Genomic DNA, 27,536 nt, shown 5'->3' with positions numbered 1-27,536 from the left:
TGGAAGCCAGCCCCTGGAAGCACGCTGCTCTCTGCCGTGGTTGGCTTCTGCCTCCTGCCTTTTGTGGGCTCTGTCAAATCAAAGGCCCAGACAGTCTTAATTTTCTTTTTTACCTCTCACTCCTTAACCAATGCATAAAACTAAGGAACATTTTTGTTTGATTACAGAATTCCGTTCAATTGTCTTCTGGTAGATGAGTGGGCTAGTTCAACTCACCTTACCTTTCTGAGAAAATAAGTACTTTCTAAACTAATTGCTTACTAACTGGTAAAGGGGAAGGGCATTGAAAAAGAGGAAGGCCCTCAATGGACGAGATGGACTGATACAGTGGTTTCATCAAAGGGCTCGGGCTTAGGCACAATTGTGAGGATGGCGCAGGACCGTGCAGTGTTCCATTCTGTGTGTCCGGGGTCACTATGGGTGCGACTGACTCGGAGGCCCCGAACAACAACACACAAACCAGTCGTTGACTTGTGGCAATCAACTGGAAGAAGTCTTTACCCTCTGAGCACCACCTGACATTCTCATCCTAACTTTACCAAACCCAACAGGCCGACCGTCACATGATGGAAAATCCCAACCCCATTCGATTGCATTAGCAAAGGTCAGGCAAGGAACAAAACAAACACTCACCATTATCTTTATTGTCCCTCAAAAAGCCATTAACAGCACACTTGAATTCTGAAATAGTGTTATCATCAGGCACCTGGTGGCCAATTGTAAAAATTTTTAAGTAGGGAATTGTTTCTGGCAAGTCCTATAAAACAAAACCAAAAGAAGTCTACAATTGCACTTGCAGAGAAAGAATGAATGATTAATTAGACCCAGAGTACACACCAAGAGATTACTGTAAACTTAGTAATATTATCAATTCTGAACAAGGAGCCATTTTCCCCATAGCTGGTTCTATGAGGCAACACTGTTTGATGATCATTAAAAGCGAGGGACACAGTGTATAAATCTGAAAGTGAATAAAACTTCAAATGATATAATTAATCCTTCCTACTAGTTTACATTCCAAGGGCCGGTGCCTTCCCGGAGCGGTGGTGATTTCAGAAAAACAGGGCAGGACAGTCAGAAGACCTGGATTTGAGCAGTGAGACAGCAAGTCCCAGGCACTGCTGAGAACTGGGGTCAGCCCAGTGAGTGGGAGAAGGCATACAGGTACAAGGAAGTTAACGGAAAATCCTAAAAAAAAAAAAAGAAAATCCTTTCATTTTGAATTTCAATGGAAAGTACCAGTGAGAACTTACATCGGAAAAGAGCTATCTATAAGTAGGTATGTGTGTATTCCTTGCCTCCTGGCCCCAATCGTGGTTCTACCAATTGAAAGAAACAATGTTGGCCCAACAGTAATAAATCTTCTAGCACCTAAATCTCTAAATATTATTTCCATGTAAAGAAATCAAAGCTCCTTAGAGAGCTGGTTGATTTCAAGTTTATGGCAGAAAACTGGCCCAGCTAAGCCTGGATAATTTTTTCGCAAAAAACCTGATCTGAGATTAGCAGGCTCAGGCTACTCAGAAGCCAACGTTAAGAAGCTCCCACTGGCCAAAGATAGGGCTATTTGAGCCCAATAAGAATGATAACAGCAATGCATTAAACTGTCAAATGTTGATAAATAATGTGAATCCAATTCATAAGCGTATCATAACTTAGTACTGTGATAGAGGCTTTCTACTCCCCTAAAGAGTTATTGTCTTGGAAACCCACAGGGGGAGTAACTCTGTCCGCCAGGGTTGTTAAGAGTTGGAACTGACTGGATGGCAGTGAGTTTGCTCCTGATTGTTCTAATATTAAGAATAGCAAATAGGGGCGCGGCGGAAAAAAAAAAAAAGAATAGCAAATATAAGTTTTCATGATACTTGGTACTTATTGAAAACCAATACAGTCAATAAGATTCTAATTGGTACCAGGCGCGCATGTGAGTGAACCCGCTCACTACATGAAACTGTTCCATAAAGGGAGAGGCTCATGCTTTCCCAGAGCAAACTACTTGTTATTAGCTGCTATTGGCTCGACTGAGTCATGGCGGCCCCATGTGCGCAGGAACCTCCCAGAAGCAGACCGTCAGGCCTGTCTTCAGAGGACGTCTGGGGAGGGTTTTTCAAGTCAGGAATCTTAACCGTGTGCATCAGCCAAAGACATCCTGCATAACTGGATAATCAAACAGTTGGAGAGAGGTTTAGAGCCTCTGTATAGAAGTATACCCAGCTACTGAAAGAAAACAAACAAACAAAAAACCCAATGATATAGAAGTCACCATTTTTTGGTAACATACAGGCTATGGAGGCTTACAGAATTTCTTAAGCATAGATATGTAGAATCTAGTGCCAAATATCATCACTCATTGCAGGTCTTCAATCTTATGTTGAAACAGTAGTCGACAAAGTACTAATAGTTCCCTTCTTCAACGATTAACCATAAAAGCCAGGTTTTGAGAAACTATGACGACCATTGGGCTATGAATTGTTCTAGTTTCAGGATGAAGAAGGCTCACTCTTTGAAGAACATTACTACCCTTCCACCTCTTTCAATTAAGGAGTCCAGTTACCTTTGGGTTATAATACCGCTGCGTGTATGTTAAGTCAATAATCAGTCCAAGTTCTTCATTTTGTTCTTGGATTTTGTTAAAAAGATCCAAAGGGGAAAAACATTCTTCTGGAGCAAGATTCCCTTCAAAACTCTGTTAGAGAGAATGAGAGAAGAACAAATCTGTACTTACAATGCTCTCACATCCATTTATCCAAGCCCTGCCGTGCTGATGTACAATGAGATCCCAAGAAAAGGCCCCTCTTCTGGCCTGTGCCTTTCCTCCTAGAGGGCACCAGGGGAAGACCTCTCTCACTTCTCCCTCTCTTTTTAATCGTTTTATGAGGGGCTCATACAACTCTTATCACAACCCATACATACATCAATGTGTAAAGGACATTTGTACATTCATTGCCCTCATCATTCGCAAAACATTTGCTCTCCACCTAAACCCCTGGCATCAGCTCATATTTCCCCTCCCTCATGAATCCTGGATAATTTATAAATTATTATTTTGTCATATATTGTCTGTCTGACGTCTCCCTTCACCCACTTTTCTGTTGTCCGTCCCCCAGGGAAGAGGTCACATGTAGATCCTTATAATCAGTTCCCCCTTTCCAACCCACTCTCCCTCCACCCTCCCAGTATCGCCACTCACACCCCTGGTCCTGAGGGGATCATCCGCCCTGGATCCCTGTGTTTCTGGTTCCTATCTGTACCAGTGTCCATCCTCTGGTCTAGTCAGACTTGCAAGGTAGAATTGGGATCATGACAGTGGGGGAAGAGGACGCATTTAGGAACTAGAGGAAAGTTATATGTTTCATCATTGCTACATCGCACCCTGACTGGCTCAATCTCCTCCCCGAGACCCTTCTGTAAGGGGATGTCCAGTGGCCTACAAATGCGCTTTGGGTTTCCACTCCGCACTCCCCACCTCATTCACTATGATAAAATTTTTTGTTCTGATGATGCCTGATAACTTATCCCATATCAACACCTCATGATCGCCCAGGCTGGTATGCTTCTTCCATGTGAGCTTTATTGCTTCTGAGCTAGATGGCCGCTCATTTACCTTCAAGCCTTTAAGACCCCAGACACTATATCTTTTGATAGCCGGGCACCATCAGCTTTCTTCGCCACATTTGCTTATGCACCCATTTGTCTTCAGTGATCCTATCAGGGAGGTGAGCACACAATGATATCTTTTGTTCTGTGATGCCTAAGACCTGATCCCTTCGACACCTCATGATCACCCAGGCTGCTGTGCTTTTTCCATGGGGGCTTTGTTGCTTCTGAATTAGATGGCCGCTTGTTTACCTTCAAGCCTTTAAGACCCCTCTCTCTCACTTCTAAGGCAGGGACTAGGTTAACTTTGTTCCCCACTGTGGTTACAATTCCAAGTGGAGGGGAGGGCCTGGTCATGTATAGTGCTTATAAGTACTTCGTGAGTGTCTACATACGTGAAGGCCTGCTCCCACAGCTACGTTATTTTAAACGTCTGCTTTATTTAAATTTCATACCCTGTCCCACTGATGTGCTTGGCTACTCGGGTGCCAGAACATACTTTCAATAGGGTTATTTGATAGGAATCCCTGCCCTCCCATTACTTTTATTTTGAATACTGTTCATGTTTGTTTTTATACGTAAGATTCAGAATCAGCCTAATTGAGTAGGGTTGAAAATTTTCAACCCTACTGTTGAAATTATGTTGAGTTCATAAATTAACATGTTGAATTCATTGTAAACTTGACAGATTATGTTGATTATTCCACCTAATACTGTAAGAAAATGTTTGACTAGTAAATTTATTACAAGAGGGCATATACTTTCGTCAGTTTCCTGTAAAGACTTGGGATCGATAGAATTATCTCCATGTATCTGAGCAATTAAAAAAAAACCCTATTCGTTGCAGTCAAGTAGATTCTAACTCAGCGCGACCCTAGAGGGCGGAGAAGTAGCTAGCACCAGCCGTGTGGCACATCGTGGTCATGTGCCGAGCTGCCAGCTGCAAGGGCAACAGTTCAGGACCACCAGATGCTCCACGGGAGAAAGACGTTTCTACTCCCTCAGTTACAGCCTCAGAAACCCACAGGGGCTGTTCTCCCCTGTCCTGTAGAGTCGCTGTGGAGTCAGAATCAACTGATAGCAGACGTCTGGTTTCAGGAGTTCTTTTCTAAGGCTCCCACGGCTGCCATCTTTTCCAGAGCAGAGTGCCACATCTTTCTCCCCGGGAGCGCCTGGTGAGCGGAAGTGCCGCCACGGTTCAGTGAGGACCTGAGTCCTTCGATCACGGCAAGACTACGGTTCCTCGGTCTGAACCTAACGAACCTCACAGACCCTCTAGAAAGCCTCCTCCATTCCTCCTGTCAATCAATCCCCCTCCGTCCCCCACCCTCACTGCTAGGCATTGTCTACTTGATATTGCAGTGTGCTGGAAAAGTGACTACCACACAGTGAGGTGGTCTTTTCTTCTGAGACTTACATAAGACCACAGGAAAGCAGGTCCCATTTCAATGCCGAGCAGGACTATTTCATCTCCCTAACGCTGCTTCATGCGCAGAGATTGTGCTGGGGCCAGTGACACGCCCTTGGGGCCCCCTTTATGGGATGGTCTTGGTTTTCTAGTACTGCTGTAACAAGGGCCACCAACAAGTGACTTTAAACACAGACATGAATGTCCCCACAGTTCAGGAGGCTAGGAGTCTGAATTCAGCGGGTAGCTCTAGGGGGAGAGGTGCTTTATGTTTCAGCTTCTGGTGGCTGGCAATCCTGGGAGCACCTAGGCTTGTAAATCCACCTGCTAGCAGCCCTGTCATCAGAGCGCACCCTGCTGGTTGCTTTCTTCTTTGCCTTACCTGCTCTTTTATAGCTCAGACATGATTAGGCTTAAGGCACACTTGCACTGATAAGGCCTCATCCCCAAGGGGGAATTCCAACCCACCATTGGGATTCCAACAAATATTGGAGGGGTAACACAAATCAACCATGGCAGGGGCCTTAAAGAATCCTGACACTAAGTAACTTGTGTAATCAGAACTAGAAGAGGCCTTTAGAAATGACAACATACAGGAAAGATCTGTGGCTCTGTGGTGGAAAACCAAAACAAACTGTTTCTCTCCTCTCCCTCACCAACTTTCAGGCAAGGGGCTGAGTGGGAGCCTTCTGGGAGCAGAGAATCCCCTTGCAAGGCCATAGTGGAGGGATTTGAGGATTTAGGGTGAGGAGTCAGTTGATTTACTTAGCCAAGACTTGTTAAGTATTTATTCTATGTCAAACTCAGGTTCACGTTGGTGGGTGGGAATGTGAATCAGAACTATGTGCTCCTCGATGGGCAATGACTAATTTTTAAATACAGAGATACACATGGGCTGATATGGCCAGATGAAGATGCTATGACTTAGGAGTCACAAATGAAACAAATTCTCAGTATAAAGCAGCCTTTCCCCAAGACAAATCCATTGTACACTGGACACGCTTCTTGAGGCACAGACTCTAAAAGACTGTTTTCATTCTCGCCTCCTTCGCAGCATGGTTCTATCTGCCAGTGTTTTCAGCAATTTCCTAGTTCACGCGAAAACCTACTCGTCAGGGTTTCCACACTGACGTCCTGGTCTGCCTGACCAGCACCTGTGTTTGGAGCTGTGGCAATGAGAGGGAAGGGGTGCTGCTGGGATTTGGGGGCAGAGGGATCGTGGATGCAAGATGTCTGCCACCTTCAGACCAGTGCTACACAACGAAAGGTGTCCTGTATTGGGATGATTTTTAAGTGCCCAGTCCAGCTGTCATCTAGGTGGACGATGGTATATAATTATCTAAGCCCTAAAACCTAACTGTATTTCATAAATAAAATCAAAGTGTGTGTGTACTGCTTTTTTTTTGCAGTTTGAATGTACACTGAATGTTCTGGGTTAGTAATAACCTTGCCAATCAAATGAAGACTGTTTTGTTTGGAAATCTACCAAGAGCTATATTGTTCACTACTACGGGAAACTCGCCTATACTCTCTTACATTCATAGTTCAAGCAGCTATTTCTTTATGTGCAAAAATTTACATTTGGAAGAGCGTATGAATTTATTATGAATGACTTCATTTATCCTTTATTTATTAGGGAGCTCTGGTGGCGCTGTTGGGTAGGCATTAGACTACTAAGCACAAGGTTCAGCAGTTCAATCCCACCTCCGTGAGGGCAAGATGAGAGTCAGTCTCAGAAAACCTGTGCTGGCTGCTGTGAGTCGGCATTGGCTAAAGGCAGTGGGTTTATAGACTCACATGTGAATATATGGTGTGTACAGTACAGCTATCAGAGAAACATATTTATATACTTTGGTGCATTAACGTTTCTTTAGACAGTATGTATGGAAGTCGTTAGACTCGCCATGGACTTTCATTTCAGGAAAGCACAGTGGGCGCTCGGAGTACTTGTAGAACAAAGGGAAACCGGTGTGGTGGACCCCATCCACTGGTCTCCAGTGGACTTGATTTCTGAAAGAACAGAGATTTTGCTCGTGCTTACCTTGTTCAAAGGAACTTTAAAAGCAATGAAACGAGTCCCAGGCATCCGCCGTCCGACTGGGAGGTAGTCTTTCCATCTATCAGATACATTTCAGATTAGCCAAAAGGCACGCACAGATGCAAGCTCCTTAAATGAGGGACCGAGGCCCACACTGTTCTCTGCTTTGCATGTTTCAGCCCCACCTAGAAACAACCTATGCTTCCCCTCTTCCTGTTCCTCTACCTTGAAAACAGACACAGGCAACAGAAGAGTTGAGATGTCGCCGCAAAGAAGGTGTAGCAAAAACCAGGAATGGCCAGGACTTCTGTCTCCCTGATACCGAAGACTATACATGAGACTGAACTAGTGTACAGTCCATCCTCATAAAGACTGATGCCAGTAAATTAAACCTCGAGCGAACTTCCAGTTCAACAACACCTGATCGCAGAGGGACTGTGAACTTCAGGCAAACATGCTGGGACACGTTAAGTATTAAGATAGTAGACAGACATTGGGCCTCTACTCAAGTCTTCCCTCAACATAAGAACACTTTGTTCTAATAACCTAGCATTCTGCAGTGCTCACCTTCCCGACCTGATCACTGAAGACAAAGCAGGTACATAAGCAAATGTGGGGAAGAAAGCTGATGGTGCCCGGCTATCAAAAGATATAGTGTCTGGGGTTTTAAAGGCTTGAAGATAAACAAGCGGCCATCTAGCTGAAAAGAAGCAACAAAGCCCACATAGAAGAAGCACACCAGCCTGTGTGATCATGGTATATGGATGGGATCAGGTACCAGGCATCAAAGACCCAGAACAAACAATCATATTGATGTAAATGAGGGGGAGGGTGGAGTGGAGACTCAAAGCCCACCTGTAAACAATTGTACATCCCCTCACAGAAAGGTCACACGGAAGAGAGGAGCCAGTCAGGGTGCAGTATAGCCCCAACAAAACATACAACTTTCCTCTAGTTCTTTAATGCTTCTTCCCCCCCTACTATCATGACCCAGTTCTACCTTACAAATCTGGCTAGACCAGAACATGTACACTAGTAAAGATAAGAGCTTACAATACAGGGAATCCAGGACAGACAAACCCCTCAGGACCAATAATGAGAGTATCAACAAAAGGAGGATAGGGGAAAAGGGGGAGGAGATAGGAGGAACTGATCGCAATGATCAACATATAAGGGTCCCCCCAGGGGTATGAACAACAAAAAAGTGGGTGAAAGGGGACAGCAGTTGGTGTAAAACATGGAGAAAAAAAGATAAATTATCAATGGTTCATGAGGGAGGAAGGGTGGGGGGCAGAGGGGAAAAAATGAGCTGATACCAAGGGCTCAAATAGAAAGAAAACATTTTGAAAATGATGGCAACAAATGTACACATGTACTTGACACAATGGCTGATGTATACATTGTGATAAGAGTTGTACTATCTCCCAATAAAATGATTTTAAAAAAATTTTGGACTGCGGTTGGCTAACTCAGAAGCCAGGTCAGGTATGAAAGAGGCACAGGAACTAAGCAGCAGCACAGGAAGTGGCCCAGAGGAGGCGACAGGAGCAGAGAGGATCCTGGACCTTTTGTAGAGCCTCCAAGTTAGAGGTCAGGATGGGCAAGAGTGCAGGCTGTCTCTGAACAACATTCAATCTGGTGCGAGGCGCCAACAAGAGTGGATGGCTATGGGGAGAAACCGAGGGAAATACAAGATGGGAGAGGAACGTCTTAAGGAATGAGGCGGGGTGGGGTGTGTGCATGCTGCGCATAGGAGCCAAGTCTCAAAATGAGTCATTTGAACGTTCGGAGGAAGAGCTCTCCAATGGCCCTGTCCAGGGGCAACAGCTTGCCCGCCCCACTCCGTGACTCGTGCAAACGATTCAGTTAACTTTCGATGGGAAGGGGGAGGGGGGTGTCCTGCTGATCGCTCCTCTTCTGAATCGAAGTGGCCCAGCCTGAAGAACTGAGGACCTCCGTTTGGGGGACCCAGGGGCGTCCCCCGGGGGCAGCCCTTCCGTTCTTCCCCCAGCGCACAGCCTCGCTGACAGAAGGATGGCACGAGGGCGGGGTCAGTGATGCCCAGCGCCGCGGGTGAGGGGTGGAGGCCGCAGAGACCCAGCCCCGGCCCGGAAGCCGCGCGCCACAAGAACCCAGCCCAGGTCCGAGGCACGTTACCTTTCGGGGATGTGGTTTTTGCCCTTCTTTTTGGGTGCGGAATGCCCCGAGAAGACGCGTCCCTGGGCCCAGTCGCGGCGAGCATTGTGCCAGTGGCTCATGTGGGCGCTAGGATGCCGCCCACCCAACGCCAAACGTCCCCAAGACGCCAGGGCCGCGGCCGCCCTGCGGGAGCGAGATGCCGGGCGGGAAGCGTCAGGAGCCCGCAGCACGACAGCGCCTGGGAGACTCGCTCTGCGCGTGCGCCGTCGGAGGTCGTGCTGACGTCACCGCGGCGGCTCGCTCCGAAAGGAGCTTCGTAAACAGGCTCCGGGCTCAGCGCCCTCGCCAGGCGGTGGCCGGTAGCGCATGCCGGGGAGTTTGCGGACTCTTTGGAATCACGCGGAGCGGGGCGTGGAATGAGAAGGTGAGTCCCACGGCCTCCAGATTCTGTTTCTCCCAGACAGTTTCCAAGCGCTTCCATTCTCATTTACTGTCCAATTAATGTGCACTTATTTTCACATATAGGTGCATCTTCTACTTTTATACCATCAGCAGCATGCTGTACGTATCCCAGAATATACATTTTTAAATTTCCCTGCAGGTCAAGTCTGCCCTTCTGGCATTCTATTATTTTTAATGGATGCGAAGTATTCTGTTGCTTCTAGGCATCATGATTAAAAGTACTACAATTTATTCTCCTCCGCTTGTCTTGCAGTTTGGCGGTCTGTGGTGGCTTGTGTGATGCTGGAAGCGATGTCTCGGCAGGGTCACCCACGGGTTGCAGCGGAGCTTCCAGACGGAGAACAGACTCGGAATAAGGAATGGGCTGCCCACGTGGGAGGCAGTAGCCGCTGCGCACTGACGGCCTTGTGAAGGGAAGGAGACCATTGTCGGAGCGGTCGAGGATGGGAACGCACTCCAAATGAGACTGGAGGAGCTCTGTTCTCAAAGTAGAGTCACCCTTGGTGATGGGAATGGGGTCAAGCCTGCGGGAGCGAAGCTTTGAGATCTTCATTGGCTGATAGAGCACAACTCAAGGGAAGGAGAAACAGCTGCAGAAACCTACTAATCGGGACTTGCAACGCAAGTATGAATCTTGGAAATTTTTAAGTAATCAAAAATGAACTAGATCTATATCCTCAGCATTAGTGAGCTGAATTGGACTGGGGAGGAGCCTTTTGAATCAGAAAATCATGTGATTTACTGTGCGTGGACTAACACAATCAAGAGGAATGGCTTTAAGACATTCATTGTCAAAAAGGACAACTTGAGATCTGACTTGAAGTACAACGCTGTTTGTGACAGGATCAGATCTATCTGCCTTCAAGGACATAAGATCAACACAATTATTATGCAAGTTTATGCACCAACCACAAAAGCTAGTGAGGAAGAAATGACGAGTTCCACCAAGGGCTTCAGTCAGAAATTGATCAAGCACGCAATCAAAATGCATTGGTAATTATTGGGGATTGGAACGCAAAAGTTGGAAACAAAGAGAAAGGAATGGTAGTTGGAAAATATGGCCTTGGTGGTAGAAAAATAGGTGGAGATTGCAGGACAAACGACTTGTTCACAGAAAATACCTTTCTTCACTATTACAAGTTGAAGCTGAAAAAAATGAAAACCAAGTTCATAAGAGCCAAAGTGCAACCTTGACTCTATACCACCTGGATTTCAAGGACATCTCAGACACAGATTTGCCACATTGAACACTAATGATAGAAAACCCGATAAGCTGTGGGAGGACATCAAGAACAACATTGATGAAACAGGCAAAAAGGTCACTAGACAGGTAAGAAAGAAAAGACCAAAGTGGGTGTCAGAAGAGACTCTGAAACTTGCTCTCAATTGTAGAGAATTAAGGCAAATGGAAGAAGCGATGAAGTCAAACAACTGAATAGCAAATTTCAAAGGGCAGCGCAAGAAAAAAAAAGTAAACTACTATGATGAAATGTTCCAAGACCTGGGTTAGAAAATCAAAAAAAGAAGTATGTGCTCAGCATCTCTTAACCTGAAGGAACTCAAGAAAAACATTCGAGCCTCGAGCTGCAATCTTGAGATTCTATGAGCAAAATATTGAGGGATGCGGGAAGCTGTCAAAGAAAATGTGAAGAACACAGAGTCACTGCACCAAAAAGAACCGGAAGACATTCCACCACTTCAGGAGGTAGCACATGAGCAAGAACCAATGGTGCTGAAGGAAGAAGTTCAATGCACTGAAAGCATTAGTCAAAAGCAAGATGCCAGGATTTGATGGAACACCAATTTACTAAATGTTTCACCAAGCAGCTGAAGCACTGGAAGCACTTACTAGTCTATGCCAGGAAATTTGGAAGACAGTACTTGGCCAAGTGACTGAATGAGATCCATATTTGTGCCCATTCCAAAGAAAGGGGACTCTGAAGACAAATGGGTGCATAAGCAAAAGTGGTGAAGAGAGCTGATGGTGCCCGGCTATCAAAAGATATAGCATCTGGGGTTTTAAAGGCCTGAAGGTAAACAAGTGGCCATCTAGCTCAGAAGCAACAAAGCCCACATGGAAGAAGCACACCAGACTGTGTAATCGCAGAGTGTCGAAGGGATCAGGTTTCAGGCACCAAAGAACAAAAAATCAAATCACTGTGAATGAGGGGGAGTTCAGATTACAGACCCAATACCCATCTGTAGGCAACTGGACATCCCCTTACAGAGGGTGGCAGGGAGATGAGACAGTCAGGGTGCAGTGTAGCAATGATGAAACATACAACTGTCCTCTAGTTCCTAAATGCTTCCTCCACCCACCCACCCACTATCATGATCCCAATTCTCCCTTACAAATCTGGCTAGACCAGAGGATGTGTACACTGGTACAGATAGGAACTGGAAACACAGGGAATCCAGGACAGATGATCCCTTCAGGACCAGTGCTGAGAGTGGTGATACCAGGAGGGTGGAGGAAGGGTGGTGTGGAAAGAGGGAACCGATTACAAGGATCTACGTATAACCTCCTCCCTGGGGGATGGACAACAGAGGAGTGGGTGAAGGGAGATGTCAGACAGTGTAAGATATGACAAAATAATAATAATTTACAAATTATCAAGGGTTCATGAGGGAGGAGGGAGTAGGGAAGGAGGGGAATAAATGAGGAGCTGATGCCAGGGGCTTAGATGGAGAGCAAATGTTTTGAGAATGATGAGGGCAATGAATGTACAAATGTGCTTTACACAATTGATGTATGTATGGATTGTGATAAGAGTTGTATGAGCCCCCAATAAAATGATTTTAAAAAAAGAAAAGTGACCCAGCAGAATGCTCAAACGATAGAACAATAGCATTAATGTCATATGCAAGTAAAATTCTGCTGCAGATCATCCAATGCATACATTGACAGGAAGCTGGCAAAGCCTCAGGCTGGACTCAGAAGAGGACATCAAAGAAGGGATTCCATTGCTGATGTCAGATGGGTCTTGACTGAAACCAGAGTATACTAGAAAAGTGCTTATTATGTTTTATTAACTATGCCAAGACATTCAACTGTGCGTGTGTGAGGGTTATACAGTCTTACCATACTTATTCGTTCTGGATGCTGAGCAAATACAGAAGCTGGATTATATGAAGAAGAATGCAGCATCAGGATTGGAGGAAGGCTTATTAACAACATGTGTTATGCAGGTGACACAACCTTGCTTGCGAGGAGGACTTGACGCACTTGCTGATGAAGATAGAAGATTGCAACCTTAATTATAGATTACAACTCAGTGTAAAAGAAGACCCAAATCCTAACAAGTGAACCAATAGGTAACACCATAATAACTGGAGGAAAGAGTGAAGTGGTCAGACTGAAGGATTTCGCCTTGTTTGTATCCACAACCAAAGCCCATGGAAGCAGCCGTCGAGAGAGCAAGAGAAGAGTTGCGCTGGGTGAATCTGCTGCATTGAAAAGCAAGGATGGATGTACTTTTTGGACTAAGGCGTGCCTGACCTAGCCATGGTATTTTCAATCGCTACATATGCATGTGAAAGTTGGACATTAAATAAGGAAGACCAAAGGCGATCCAATGCATTTGAATTTTGCTGGAGAAGAACACTGGAAATACCATGGACTGCCAAAAGGACAAATAAATACTGTCTTGGAAGAAGGATGGCCAGAGTGCTCCTTGGAGGCAAGGATGGTATGCCTTGGTGTTATATATATTTGGACATGTCAGGAGAGACAAGCAGTCCCTGGAAAAGAACTTCACGCTTGGCAAAGGAGAAGAAGCCCCTCAATGAGATGGACTGATACAGTGCCTGCAGCAATGGGCTCAAGCAGAGGAACGATTGTAAGGACGGTCCAGGACCGGGCAGGATTTTGTTCTGCTGTGCATAGGGTGACTATGTGTTGGAATTGACTGGATGGCACCTCACAATAACACCATAACTCAGTTAAGTGGCCCAATATCGACGAGCCTTCGGTTGTTTCCAATTTTTTTCCCATTCTGTTGTAGGCAATGCTGCAATGTGAACATCTCATTTATATATCTTGTTCTATGCAAATTCCTAGAAATAGAGTTGTTGGAATGATGGTCACGCAAACTTAAAATCTTAAAGTTTTGAGAGATGTTGCCTAATTACCCTCCCCAAATCATTGCATCAACCTGAATTCCCACCTACAAACTTTGATCAGGTTTCGGCCATGTGCCCATATCTGTCCCCATTCCAGAGAAAGGTGACTCAACAGAATGCTCAAATCACAGAGCAATATCATTAATGTCACATGTAAGTACATTTTGCTGAAGACCACTCAGCAATAGCTGCAGCAGTACACAGACAGGGAGCTGCCAGAGGTTCAGGCTGGATTCATACAAGGATGTGGTCCAAGGAATAGCATCGCTGGCATCAGATGATGTTGGATGAAAGCAGAGACTATCCGAAAGATGTTTCCTTGTGTTTTATGGACTACGCAAAGGTATTCGACTATGTGGATCATGACAAAATATGGATAGCATTGAGAAAAGTGGAATGCCAGAGAACGTCATTGCGCTCATGAAAAACGTGTATATAGATCAAGAGGGAACACTGCATGGTTTAATATCGGGAAATGTGTGTGTCAGGGTTATATCCTCTCATCATACCTATTCCACCTGTCTGCTGATCAAATAATTAGAGAAGATGGGCTATATGAAGAACATGAATCAGAATTGGAGGATGGAGGAAGGCTTATTATCAACTTGCAAATATGCAGATGACACGACTTTGCTTGCCGAAAGGGAGGAAATTGCTAGTGAAGATCAAAGATCTAAAGAAAACTAAAATCCTCCCAACTGGACCAGCAGTAACATCTTGACAAACGGAGAAAAAATAAAAGTGGCCAAAGACTTCAAATCAATGCTCATGGAAGCAGCAGTCAAGAGAGCAAGCAGTGCATTGCTTTGGGTAAATCTGCTGCACAAGACCTCTGTAGAGTGCTGACGAGCTAGGATGTCACTTTGCGGACTAAGGTGCATAATGCCTAACCCAAGCTACGGTATGCTGAAGCACCTCACATGCATATGAAAGTTGGACTTCGAATAGGGAAGACCAAAGTAGAATCGATGCATTTGAATTATGGTGCTGGCAAAGAATAGTGAAAGAACTATTGGACCATTCACCAGGTGAATAAGCTAATTTGTCTCGAAAGAGGTACAGCCAGAATTTTCCTGAGAAGTGAGAATGCCGAAACGTCATCTTACATGAAGTTTTGACAAGTTATCAGGTGAGACCAGCCCCTGGAGAAGGACATCAGATTTGGTAAAGTAGAGGGGCAGTGACCGAGGGGTAGAACCTTGATGAGATGGATCGGCACAGTGGCTGCAACAGTGGGCTCAAAAGTGACAGTTGTGAGGCTGGAGCAGGACCGGGCAGTGTTTCATTCGCTTGTACATAGGGTCACTAAGAGTCGTAACCAACCTGACGGCACCTAGCAGCAACCACACCGTTAAATTAGACCATTTGAGTTATGAAGCTGAACTCAAAAGCCTTGGGAATTTTATATAACCCGAACCGTATCTCTACAGTGTAAGGTGTTTTACCATTTCCTCCTGTATAAACATCACCTTTTCATTACTGAAACAACTCCAAGCAAGAACTAGATGCAGAAAAGAGGGGGCTGGGAATAGGCCATCAAATGCAGAATTTGTCTCTAGAGGTCCCGTTCGCGAGTTGATCTTCTCGTGGGTTCTTGGTATCTTTCATCACACACTTTCCACCTACTGGCACTAGCCAAGTCCCCAGAGAGAGCTAGGCACTGCCAAAAGCACACGGTAGGGGAAATATTTAGATTCACCCATCAACAGTCTTCCCCAAACCAGCCAATGCCATGTATAAATTATTAGCTATCCTAATGTAGTTTATGACCGTCCCGGGAAGTTGGTGAGAAATGCACAAACCAGGTAAACAAAAGCAAAGATAATGCAGGCCAGCTAAGTCTGGGTGATAGCCCGCACCCACTCCTTAGGCTTAATTTAAACCAACTCACTGCCACCGAGTTGATTCTGACTCCATGTAAAATCACCTCTTTGCTTCTAAAAGATACAAGTTGACACATTTTGGCCTCACCTTGTAAATGTTAAACTACTTTATATTGACTTACCCACTGTTATTGAGTCAGTTATGAAGCATCGTGGCCCTGCAGGGCAGAAAAGAACTGCCCCATATGATTCCCAAGGTTGTGAATCTTTCTTTACAGGAATAGAAAGACCCATCTTCTTCCCGAGGTGCAGATAGTGGTCTGGAACTTCTGACCTTTTGGTTAGCAGCCCAAAGTGTCAGTCACCAAGGATCCTTATGCACAGTATACTCACTGCCATTGAGTTGATGCCGACTCAGAGTGACCCTATAGGACAGAGTAAAACTGCCCCTGTGAGTTTCTGAGAGTCTCACTCTTTTTTTTTTTTTTTTTTTTTAACAATTTATTGGGGCTGATACAATTCTTTACACAGTTCATACATATACATACATCAATTGTATAAAGCACATCTGTACAGTCTTTGCCCTAGTCATTTTTTTTTCTCTTTTCTTCTTTTACATTTTATTAGGGACTCCAACAACTCTTACCACAATCCATACATATACGTACATCAATTGTATAAAGCACATCCATACATTCCCTGCCCCAATCATTCTCAAGGCATTTGCTCTCCACTTAAGCCCCTTGCATCAGGTCCTCTTTTCCCCCCCGCCCCTCCCTCCCCTTTCCCCCCTCCCTCATATGCCCTTGGTAATTCATACCTCGTTATTTTGTCATATATTGCCCTATTCGGGGTCTCCCTTCCCCCCTTCTCTGCTGTCCCTCTCCCAGGGAAGAGGTCACATGTGGATCCTTGTAATCAGTTCCCCCTTTCCAACCCACTCACCCTCCACTCTCCCAGCATCGTCCCTCACACCCTTGGTCCTGAAGGTATCATCCACCCTGGATTCCCTGTACCTCCAACCCTCATATGTACCAGTGTACAGCCTCTGTCCTATCCAGCCCTGCAAGGTAGAATTCGGATCATGGTAGTTGGGGGGAGGAAGCATCCAGGATCTGGGGGAAAGCTGTGTTCTTCATCAATACTACCTCACACCCTAGTTAACCCATCTCCTCTCCTAAGCCCCTCTATGAGGGGATCTCCATTGGCCGACACTTGGGCCTTGGGTCTCCACTCTGCACTTCCCCCTTCATTTAATATAATATATATACACATACATATATACATATACACATATATACACATACATACACACACATATCTTTTTTTTTTTTTTTTTTTTTTTTGCATGATGCCTTATATCTGGTCCCTTGGGCACCTCGTGATCGCACTGGCCGGTGTGCTTCTTCCATGTGGGCTTATTTGTTTCTGAGCGAGATGGCCGCTTGTTCACCTTCAAGCCTTTAAGACCCCAGACACTATCTCTTTTGATAGCCGGGCACCATCAGCTTTCTTCACCACATTTGCTTGTGCACCCATTTGTCTTCAGCGATCCTATCATGGAGGTGTGCAGTCAATGATATGATTTTTTGTTCTTTGATGCCTGGTAACTGATCCCTTTGGGACCACTCGATCACACAGGCTGGTGTGTTCTTCCATGTGGACTTTGTTGCTTCTGAGCTAGATGGCCGCTTGTTTATCTTCAAGCCTTTAAGACCCCAGTCACTATCTCTTTTGATAGCCGGGCACCATCAGCTTTCTTCACCACATTTACTTGTTCACAGAGAGTCTCACTCTTTATGGGAGTAGAAAGCCCTGTCTTTCTCCCACAGAGTGGGCTGGTGGTTTCAAAGTGTGGGTGTTGAGGCCGGCAGCTCAATACATAATCACTGTGCCCCAGTATAACTTACCATAATTTCTCTTCCACGCCCCCCTTTCTAATTTACCCACCAAAATCCATCCTGTCAAATTAGTTCAAGATGCTTCAAGATAAATCATCATGAGAAAATCATGCAATGAATTCCTTAAAAATAAAGTGACAGGGGAAAATGAGCGGATACCAAGGGCTCAAGTAGAAAGAAAATGCTTTGAAAATGATGGCAACATATGTACAAATGTGCTTGACACAATGGATGGACGGATGGATTGTGATAAGAGCTGTCAGAGCCCCCAATAAACTAATTTTTTTTTAATTAAAAAGTGACAATAGAAAGCCACATAGGTGAATCCAGTGTGCACAAGCAATCTCTATTCTTCAAACATGAATGAGTGGAATAAATATGGTAATATGAGAAAAACATTTATGACTTTTCTGTTTAGTGCGCATGGCAGCTCCTGGAGTATATCTAGCTATATAAAAAAAACAATGTCGAATCGCTAAGGTCTAAATTCTATAGGGTTGCTATGAGTCAGAATCCACTCGATGTCTGTGAAGTCTGAATGAATACATAAGTGATCTGCTAACCATCAGGTCTGTAGTTCAAACCCACCAGTCACCCTGTGGGGAAAAGCTGAGGCTTTATCCTCCCAGAAAGATTTACAGCCTGGAAAACCCTACAGATTCGTCTCTGCCATACAGGGTCATTATGAGTCAGAATCACCTTTATAGCCGTGGGTAAGTGAATACAAAATAATTTAGCATTTACCAAGCATCAACGTGTTTCTTGCAGAAGCCAATAAACCCACACAAATCCTTTCTTTCCCCCCTACACCCTTTCACCTTGCCCATTCCCTATTCCCCACTGGGGTCTCCTTCCTTTCTTTCTCCTAGTCATCCTAGTAATTTGCTTGGTCTTGCACCCAAGTATGGCAGACAGAATCCTAGAGGCCCAAGATTCTATGGTGGCTGTTTGCAAGGGGAGGAGGCTACAGCAACTGCCATATTGGATACACCTGAGGAAGGAAGCAAGCAAGGAAGGAGGAAAGCATCCCAGATGCCTCTCGCATGAAAGAGGGATGCTGCGGTGCCTGCATTGCCCCAGGAGCCAGAGGTAGACAATTCTGGACCAAGGAATTGCAACCCAAGACCACAAGAGGGAAGATGTGCAGTCAGCAGTCTCTTCTAGTTCTTTGGTGTCTGTTTTTAATGGGGACAATTCATTCTATGACGCATCAAGGCACTGAGAGGAAGATCACTGCTTCTGGAAGTTGACAGGAGGTGACATCCATGAATGTAAGGATCCAAGATCAAGGCTTGCCCCAGAAACAATGTCTGTTAAGGGAGCTGGTGTGTGTGTGTGTGTGTGTGTGTGTGTGTGTGCGCGCACGCGCGCGTGCGTGTGAGCTATATAGGGAAATAAGAGCAGAAGAGATTAACTTGGTCCAGCTGGCCTCAGACCAACACAGGCAGTGAATGGGAGGATCCAAGAAGTTAAAAAGAGAAAGCTCTGGGTCCGCTTCATCCTCCACAAGATGCAGGCAAACACTGTCTCCCCACTCTTCAACCCAGCTACAGAGAGCCCTTTCACCTCTTCCTTTGGTCCCTGAAAAGCTCAGTTTACTTATCATATCCGATCACCTGATATGGTTCCAGAACAACTATAATTGATCAATTCAGATGTCTTTTTCCTTCCTCCCTAAGGCTGTTAACTACACAGTATGTTTAATTATATGAAGAAATATTTATGTACAAGAGGGGGTTTGAAAAAGGTTTTGGGAAAAAATTTCACTTTATTTTGTGTGTGTGTGTGTGTTTTAATTCCATTAATTTTTAGTTCCATTTTCCAACAAACCTTTTGAAGGCCTCTCGCATAATCCACGCACTATGACCATTACATTATTAATGCCAATGCCAGGAAGGAGCACCTACATGAACCTTGGAGACGATTTCTTTGACATCGGATTGAGGAAAGTGGAGCTGCTATTTCTCGCTCCTGTAGGATTTTACCTTCCCAGGGCTTGGCCACTGTAGTTCCCCTACCACTCCTTCTACCCAATCCTGTCTTCTTGCGGGACATCTGACCTCCCTATTGGCTCTCCTACCTTGAAACTGCCTGCTTTGTGACCTCGTTCTCCCACCAAAGCCACTGCAATCTGGTAGAATCTTGGGGTTTCCATGGAGTCGTCTGTAAATACATTTGGATCATCGCAAGTGACCAGTGGGTGTCCTACTGGACACTTGCTCTCTTTGGCTTCTGCCACTCAAACACCTTCTAGTATCGTCTCCTGAACACTTGTTGTTAGTTCCTCTTCTCTGAGCATGTCAGGTAAGAAAATGCAACGTTTCAAAAGCTTTGTATTAGATTTCCTCTCTCTAAATTCTAACAAGGGAGTTGAAAATAGTTGTGAATGGGTATATTGGAATGTGCAAGATATGTCCATAAAACTATGATAAAATAATAATAATTCAAAACAAAAATAATAGAAAATGGCTTGGACCAACGGGGACAGTTTTGAACTTGAAACCTGAGACTCTAATATCAGTTTGGGATTTGACATTTACTGCTCGTGTGTCTTTGGACAAGCCATTGAATCTCGCTCATCTTCTGTTTCCTCGTCTGTTACTTCAGGATATTGATTGTTTGCCTTCTATGGTCCCTTCGTTTTCTAATGTTGAGTTTCGAACCACGAGTTTCTCCAGACAGGAAGTAAATCCAGAGACCTGGTGAGAGTGTTCCAACCGAAATAGAAGACGCTGTGGTATGGAAGACTAGCAATATGTACTGGCAGGGATGTCTCAACTGATGGCTTTATGGTTATTTCAAGTGACTTTTGAAATTGGAGCAGTTTAAGAAGCAATACTATTTGCCTGTTTGGGAGTGTTCTATTTAAACTTGATGAAGAGAGGAAATGAGGGGCCAGTATGCAGGATATCGAACCACCGGGAGGCGGCGATTCCGATGGAAGCAGGCCCAGGACTGCTCTGATCCCGTCCAGAGGCCCACGGGAGCCAGGAGGGGAGGAACGCGGGAACGTGGAGAGCACAGCCGCGTTCTCAAGGGGAGGAGAAGGAGCTGGGATGCCATGGCAAAGCAGACCCAGGATTCTAAGTGAACACAGAAAGAGCGAAGCGTGGCATCTGCCCAGAGTGGGGCAGCATGTGGTTTGCTGTGTGGGGTCCTTTGTTTGCCTTGTTCTGGGTGTTAAGCAAACGCTTGGCTCAATGGACTGAGGAGAAAAATGAAGGCTCGTAGAGACATCACTGGAAAATGTCACTTATCAGAGAACTATACCCCACGGTTGGTGCTTTCAACTGAGTCTTTGAACTCGGGCGACACTGAGCAGTTGTTAGTAGAGACATTTTAGAAGGGCGTTTGGCACGGTGCCCCTGTAAAACAAGAGGCTACTAAACGTGGCTAAGGGCCGGGGGAGACAGAAGCTGAATTTTCAGCGTTTAGCTCATCAATTTTAAACCCTGTAGATGTTTCGTCTTTTAAAATGAAAGCCGCTGTTGTAAACGTGACATCTCCTAGCTGAAGTCATGTGGACAAAGTCCTCGGTGGAGTTAGTCGGATCCAAGGTCAGCTTGGTTCTCACCTGCACAAGTTGAATATAGTCACCATACCAGTCCTTGATCGCGGTCGTCATCTGCTTGAGCCTGAGCTATGGAAGAAGAAAATCTCCTACTGCCGTCTTTATCTAAAACAAGCTTGTGGAGCTACTGGCTGGGTGGGCTGGGGCAGTGGTTCTCCTACATTCAAGATGTTTACTTTGACTGTGAGATGTTTAGTAATGATGATTATTTTCTGGATTTGGGGATGACCGTGTCCTAGATGTTGAAAATGAATATGTATTAGGTTTGGGAGGTGAATATAAAGACCTTTATGATACTTTCAAGTGTTTTGTTTGGTTTGGTTGCAATGTGGCTATATTAATTGAAATACCTATTTTTATTAAGATTGCTATCTCTGATCCTTGCTGGATAAGTAATACTCAGAGAAATATGAATGAGCATAATAAAGGAATTCTTGTTTACTTATATTCATTATTTTTCCTCTTTTACCAATTTTTAATGAATTATCTATCTCTATATTGTGGCTATCAATTCACCTTCACTTCATTTTGATGATTTAAAAAATAATCACTTTATTGGGGGCTCATACAGCATACAGCCATCCATTGTGTCAAGCACATTTGTACATCTGTTGACATCATCATTTTCAAAACATTTGCTTTCTACTTGAGCCCTTGGTATCAGTTCCTCAACCCCCACCCTCCCAAACCCTCCCTCCCTCCCTCATGAACCCTTGATACTTTATAAATTATTATTTTTCATGTCTTACACTGACCGATGTCTCCCTTCACCCACTTTTCTGTTGCCCGTTCCCCACGGAGGGGGTTATCTATAGATCCTTGTGATCGTTAGCCCCCTCCCCCCACTTGGATGCTTGTTATGTGACTTTTACTGACATGATTCTCTGTACTGATCTGAAGTTCATTCAAAGCCACCTTCTATTGAGAACTGCTTTTTGCCTAATACTATTCGCAAAATATGCATTGTATAAAACTTGATTATTAAATTTACTGTGCTTTGATATTTGTTATATACCCCCAGTTTTCATCAATATCTACATATTTTTAGTTCGGTGATGCTAATTTTTCATGATTTGCATATTTTATCATTCCAGAATTTATCATATGTTTCTACTTATAAAGCAGAAGGAATCGATCACCTTTGTTCATGTATAAATTCTTATTATAGTTATTGTTGCTGTCATTGTTCTAAATAGTTTATAAATGAGGACTGGAAAGCTCAGAGAGTTTAAATGATTGTTTTCTTTTATAAAGCTTATCTTTGTGAATTTAAAGTTATACCTCTTCAAAAAAATTAAACATGGCATTAGGATATGATTTGGCAATAACACTCCTAGGTTATATGCAGAAGAATTTCATGGACGGACTTAACAAATACTGGACTAGCAATGCTCATTGCAACATTATCAGCAATCACCAAAAAGTAAAAGAATCCAAAATGTCCTTGGATACACCAGGTCTGGCATATACATAAAGTAGATATTCTTAATCATCATTAATAAATAGACCTATTTCCACGATGAAAAATAAAATAGATATTCTTCAACCACAAAGCTGCATGAAGACCTGATGCAGTCTACCACGATGAACCTTGAAAACATTATGCTAAGTGAAATAAGTCAGCAGAGGGGGGTATCATATCATCTCACTTATATCAACTGTCTATAAGAGGCAAATAGACGAGAGAGAAAATTAGACCCGTGGTGTCCGGGGTGCGGGTGTGTAGGAGGAGTTGGAGAATGGGTGGTTATTGCGTCACTGGATGATGAGTACTGAGAAATAAAGGAAGAATCCTTTTCTTGCTAAACTGCCTCTCGGGTAGCCGGCTGGGCTTTGAATCGGAAGCCAGGCTTGAAGAGGGGTAAGAGTGACCAGTCTAAATTGCCCACTGACCTGCACACGTGTCACGGGGACTCGAGAAAACACAATGTGGGTTTCACAAGCGACGTGGAACTGTGTAGAACAAGCACTCTACTATTTTCACATGACCAAGGGGGAAAAGCATACATCGAAAGTTCCGTTTCTCTCTGTGTGAAGCCCAGAGCCCCAAGTTCTGGCAAGGGCGTCAGGGTAGCGGGGCTCTGGGACTTGGTTCCGCTACAGACGTCATGGGGGAAGGTGAACTCGTCACCTGACCCCTCCAGGTCCCCATTTTCCCATGGGCACAATGAGAGGGTTGAAATGGAATTTCTTTGAGGACCTCCAAGTTCTAAAAATGATTCCATTCTAGGAGATGATACAGGGGCCAATACCAGGGTCCAGCCTTCAGGGAAAGATAGGGCAGAGAGAAAATTGCTGCTCAGGCTGGAGATCAATGTCCCAATCAGATTGGCAGGTCTTCTGTCTGGATACCTGTGTCCCGGTGGTGAGCACAGCCTAGTACAACGTCATAGGACAACCACCATCAAGTGGTCCTTGGGCATCTTTGCGGAGTACTGCAACCAGAGCCTTTCCGATCGCAACACCTTGAACGCTGCTGCTCAGATATCATGAGCATTTGTCAGTCTCACTGGTTTTTCACCACCTTCTTGTTTCCCACAGACAATTTCCAAAGTCCATCTTTGCTCGGAACATCAAATTCTCTGCAGCTCTCGCTCCCTGTGGTGAGCACAGCGGCTCCCCTCACAGGCAGTGTCTGCGACTTTTCCCGGGCCTCGGCACCAGCTGTCAGCTCGGCATGGCTGCTGCCATCAGCCTCTAGCACCTCTGCACAGCCACTCATGGAGAGCGCCTACCTCTACCAACATCCTAGCACAACTACGCTGTCTGGAGTTTCTGGCCAGAGCCAGATCTCCAATGCCTCCGCCTCCTACCCGAGCATGTTTGAGTGGGACATCCCAGCAGACGCCGAAAAGAAGTCATCATCCCTCAAGGACCTTACTGTCACTGTCATTGACCAAGACACTGCTATTTCTTCCATGCCCATGGCAGCTCAATATAGCAACGTTTCAGACACCAACGCCATGGTCCCTCTATATCCGTCGCTATCTGCTAGCCTTGTTCCAGGAACTCCAAATCAGGGCCCTAGCTTGTCCCTTCCCTACCAGGAAGGGAGCCAGGTATACTACTATGATCAAGGCACCCTAGGGTCCCTGATCTCCGGAGAACTTGGCCCCTGCCTACAATCCTATGGCTCTGTGTCCTACACAGGCAGCAGAGCCTCTGTCCCCCAACCGGAAATGGTGATGGTTCTCAAGGAGGTTCAGGCCACAAACGCCCCACCACCAGCCTCCACGCCTGGAATTTACTACTCCATGTCTGCTCAACCCATCACAGACACGAGTTTTCAAGGTGAGTACAAACTGCAAGCAGAGTGAGGGGTATGGTTTTGGAGGGTCAAGTCTGCAGCTTGGAAGTGGCGAGTTCACAGAGAGGTAGACCTTCGTTCCGAGACTTTAAACATGACCTTTGTCCATTGTCCAGCGCTCTCCATTGCCAAACTCCGCCTTGAGAACACCCAGTGCCGGTGGGACACTGTGGCGGCCAACTCTGCTACCTGCAGAACCTTACGAGCGAACCGAAGGACACGAGACTTTCCCTTGCCCTCGTCCAGCCCTCGGCAAACCTCTGAGATGGAAGAGTCAATCCTGTCCCCACATCAATTAAAAAATTACCCAAGGGTCATAAATACATTCTTACAAATAAATCAAGTAAATTAAATCACCATTAGCTGAATGATATCCTTCACAAATTATATCAATGAAACCACGACGGTTTTATTTTCATTTTCAGTTTCCTTCACAGCCCTATGTACGTACCAAAAAAGCGGCCTACGGCTCACAATTGGCAGTTTGCTGATACCTGCCCTAGCCGATCAGTTGCCCCCCGCCCTCACCTCTCCCACCCCCTCACCACATACACACATGCCTTTGGTCTATTTAGAAGGTGATTCCAAACTTACGGCATTTAGTGGCCATTTAACTTTTACACTTGGCTTCAGAGACAGTGCCCAAAGCAAGTGCCCTGGCTTAGATCTCTTGTGAGAGGAAGCGTGTCACTACCTGCCCCTTAGTCCATGACAGGAAGCATCCTTACACTCGTGCGACAACAGAGAAAGGGAAGGACTCAGTGTGAGGATGCCAGGCTTATAAAACGTTTATTTTTATTATTTTTAATCGTTTTATTAGGGGCTCATACAACTATTATCGCATTCCATACATCAATTGTGTAAAGCACATTTGTCCATTCATTGCCCTCATCATTCTCAAAACCTTTGCTCTCCACCTAAGCCCCTGGTATCAGCTCCTCATTTTTCCCCTCCCTGCCCTAAAACGTTTATTTTTAAAACTGCTTTCACACTATTTGTTTGGTTTATGGCAACCTGAAATAATGCAAAGCCCACCAAGGTACAATGACAACACAAGGACCATGGTCCACACTAGAACAGCAGCTCTTAAATCCATATATAGGACACTGTCCCTGGTTCTTAAAAAGAGCCCATGGAAAAACTTGCTTCATCTTGGGGAAGGTGCCTCCTGGATCTGCGGGCATCTGGGGGGCTTCTCACTTACCAGGGATTGACGAACTTCCTTTTGATTCCTTTGTAGTGATGGAAACTACGCTGGGGATGGAGTCTTCCCTGACACTGCAACCTCCAAGCCAGGCATTCTGTCTGCCACAGACCTCCGAATTCCCCACGTCTTGCAATAGCAGAAACATCCAGATACTTGAAAGTCATCCAGAGCTTGAGGATATGCCACTAATAACTCAAATCGAGAGTCCCAGTAATCTCCTGGCCTTGCCTCCAGCTCCAAATCAGGAACAAACAGAGACCAAGGATTTGGACGAGATTAAGGGCGAGCTTCCGAAATCTCTGGCTGCCTACCAGATCACGATAGAAAATCAAGAGCCTCCGCTGCTTCCTTTAGAGATCCCTGATATTCACCAACTTCTGGCCTGCATTGATCCCCTCAATCAAGGGGAGCAGCCTGGTTTGGAGAATGCTGCCCTGGAGGAAAACAGCCTGAGCCTTGAGGACCAAGGGGCCCTTGGAAATGGATTTGAGTCCAGCAATGGTTTTGCAGATCTCACGGCGCTGGTGGAGGACATTCACCTTCCTCAGCTCTTCAGTTCCTTGAAAGACCTTGATCAGTCCCAAGGGCCCAACGACACCAACGCGATCAAGGTGAACCAGGTGCAGGATGGGTCGAGTGTGATAAAGGGTTCCTCTGACCAAGTCAGGAAGAACAAGTGCAAAGCCTCTGAGCCTCTCCCGGGGACTCCCAAGGCCAAAGTGCAAGCAAAGAGCCCAGAGGGAGCAGTGGTTGGTTGCAATACAGAAGCCAGTGACGGGGCTTCTGGGGATCCCATCAAGCACTTGAACAGCAAACCTCAGAAGGCTACACCCAACAAGAGTAGCAAAAGTAAGGTCCACGGGCAGGAAAAGGTCAAAAGAAACAGGGACAACAACGCCAAGAAAACTGAGGATGGGAAGCAGCCAGGGACCAAAGTCAAGGCAGAAGAAAAGCCAACGATTTCTAAGTTGAAGCGGAAGAAAAACCAGCCTGAGCTCAGCCAAGAGACCTTTAAGAAGCCTCGAAGCTGCCTGGGCTTGCACATGCTGGAGTCTGTGCAGGTTTTCCATGCCCTGGGGAAGAAGAGCGATACGAAGACTGGGATCGCTTCTTCCCGGGCCCTGGGAAGTTCCAGCAACACCAAGGACCCCCAGCCACCCCCAGCCGTCAAACTGTGGCTGGGTGCCCCAGAGAAGGCTCAGGTCAAAGTCCAGAACCCAGAGAGCATCGCAGAGAAACCGTGTTCATCGCCAGCCCTGTATGAGCTGCCGCCTCCTGGGAAGGTGAAGTTGGTCCCTTTGCCTTTTCCAACCTTGGACAAGCCCCAAGTTCGACCTATTCCTCGGAAGCCACAGGCTCTTGCCCCACAACGGCCTTGCCCTCCTGCCCCTTGCCCTCCTGCCCCTTGCCCTCCTGCCCCTTGCCCTCCTGTCCCTTGCCCTCCTGACCCCTGCCCTCTTCAGTCTGCCTCTATTAACACAGCTCAACCAACGGCAGTTAACACACCTCAGCTAGTGCCTGTCAATGCAAGCTGCCCAGGTCCTGCTAAATCAGCACGGCCAACTCTGACCAACCCAGCCAGGCCAGGTTTGACCAAACCCGTCCGGCCCAGTGTTTCTCAGGCTTGTGCGTTGAGGCCTGCATCATCTTGCATCTCTCTCCCTTGGGAGCAAGTTCCCACCACAGTGGTGAAGGCCAAGTCCCCGCCTAAACCTCCACACCAGTTTCTACTCCAAGACTTCGGCTTTCAGCCCATTCCATGGAGGAAACCCAATGTTCCCGAGCCAGTTATGTCGAGTCCCATCACGAAAGAGCAGAGGCCTGAGCGCGAGGCCCTGAAGAAGCAGGCTCAGCAAGAACGCCAGAAGGCCGCCAAATACACCTCTCTGGGGAGACTGCAGTTTTTCATCGAGAGGGAGAAGGACATGGAAATGGCTCGATACTACGGTTACACGATATAG

General features: G+C 45.7%; 2 protein-coding genes across 2 annotated transcripts in view; one reads left to right on the top strand and one right to left on the bottom strand.

Moving 5' to 3' along the window:
• The window catches only part of DUSP11 (dual specificity phosphatase 11), a 17,692-nt gene extending 8,268 nt beyond the window's left edge, over positions 1-9,424 (bottom strand). Inside the window, exons 1-4 of the mRNA XM_075556942.1 lie at positions 9,201-9,424; positions 7,047-7,122; positions 2,555-2,686; positions 634-757 (exon numbers count right to left, since the gene is read on the bottom strand). Of these exons, the coding sequence (XP_075413057.1) occupies positions 634-757; positions 2,555-2,686; positions 7,047-7,122; positions 9,201-9,301 (433 nt within the window). The 5' untranslated portion in view covers positions 9,302-9,424. The remainder of the gene's footprint in view (positions 1-633; positions 758-2,554; positions 2,687-7,046; positions 7,123-9,200) is intronic.
• C8H2orf78 (chromosome 8 C2orf78 homolog) lies at positions 9,379-27,536 on the top strand. Its single transcript, XM_075557250.1, is given in 5 exon segments — positions 9,379-9,606; positions 19,629-19,794; positions 23,603-24,352; positions 25,609-26,975; positions 27,039-27,536. Coding segments are annotated over 5 exon segments (3,009 nt in total).

Source organism: Tenrec ecaudatus, chromosome 8, assembly GCF_050624435.1.
Source record: "Tenrec ecaudatus isolate mTenEca1 chromosome 8, mTenEca1.hap1, whole genome shotgun sequence".
Lineage (NCBI taxonomy): Eukaryota > Metazoa > Chordata > Mammalia > Afrosoricida > Tenrecidae > Tenrec > Tenrec ecaudatus.
Note: the sequence above shows the minus strand (reverse complement) of the source record. Positions and strands in the feature narration are given on the sequence as shown.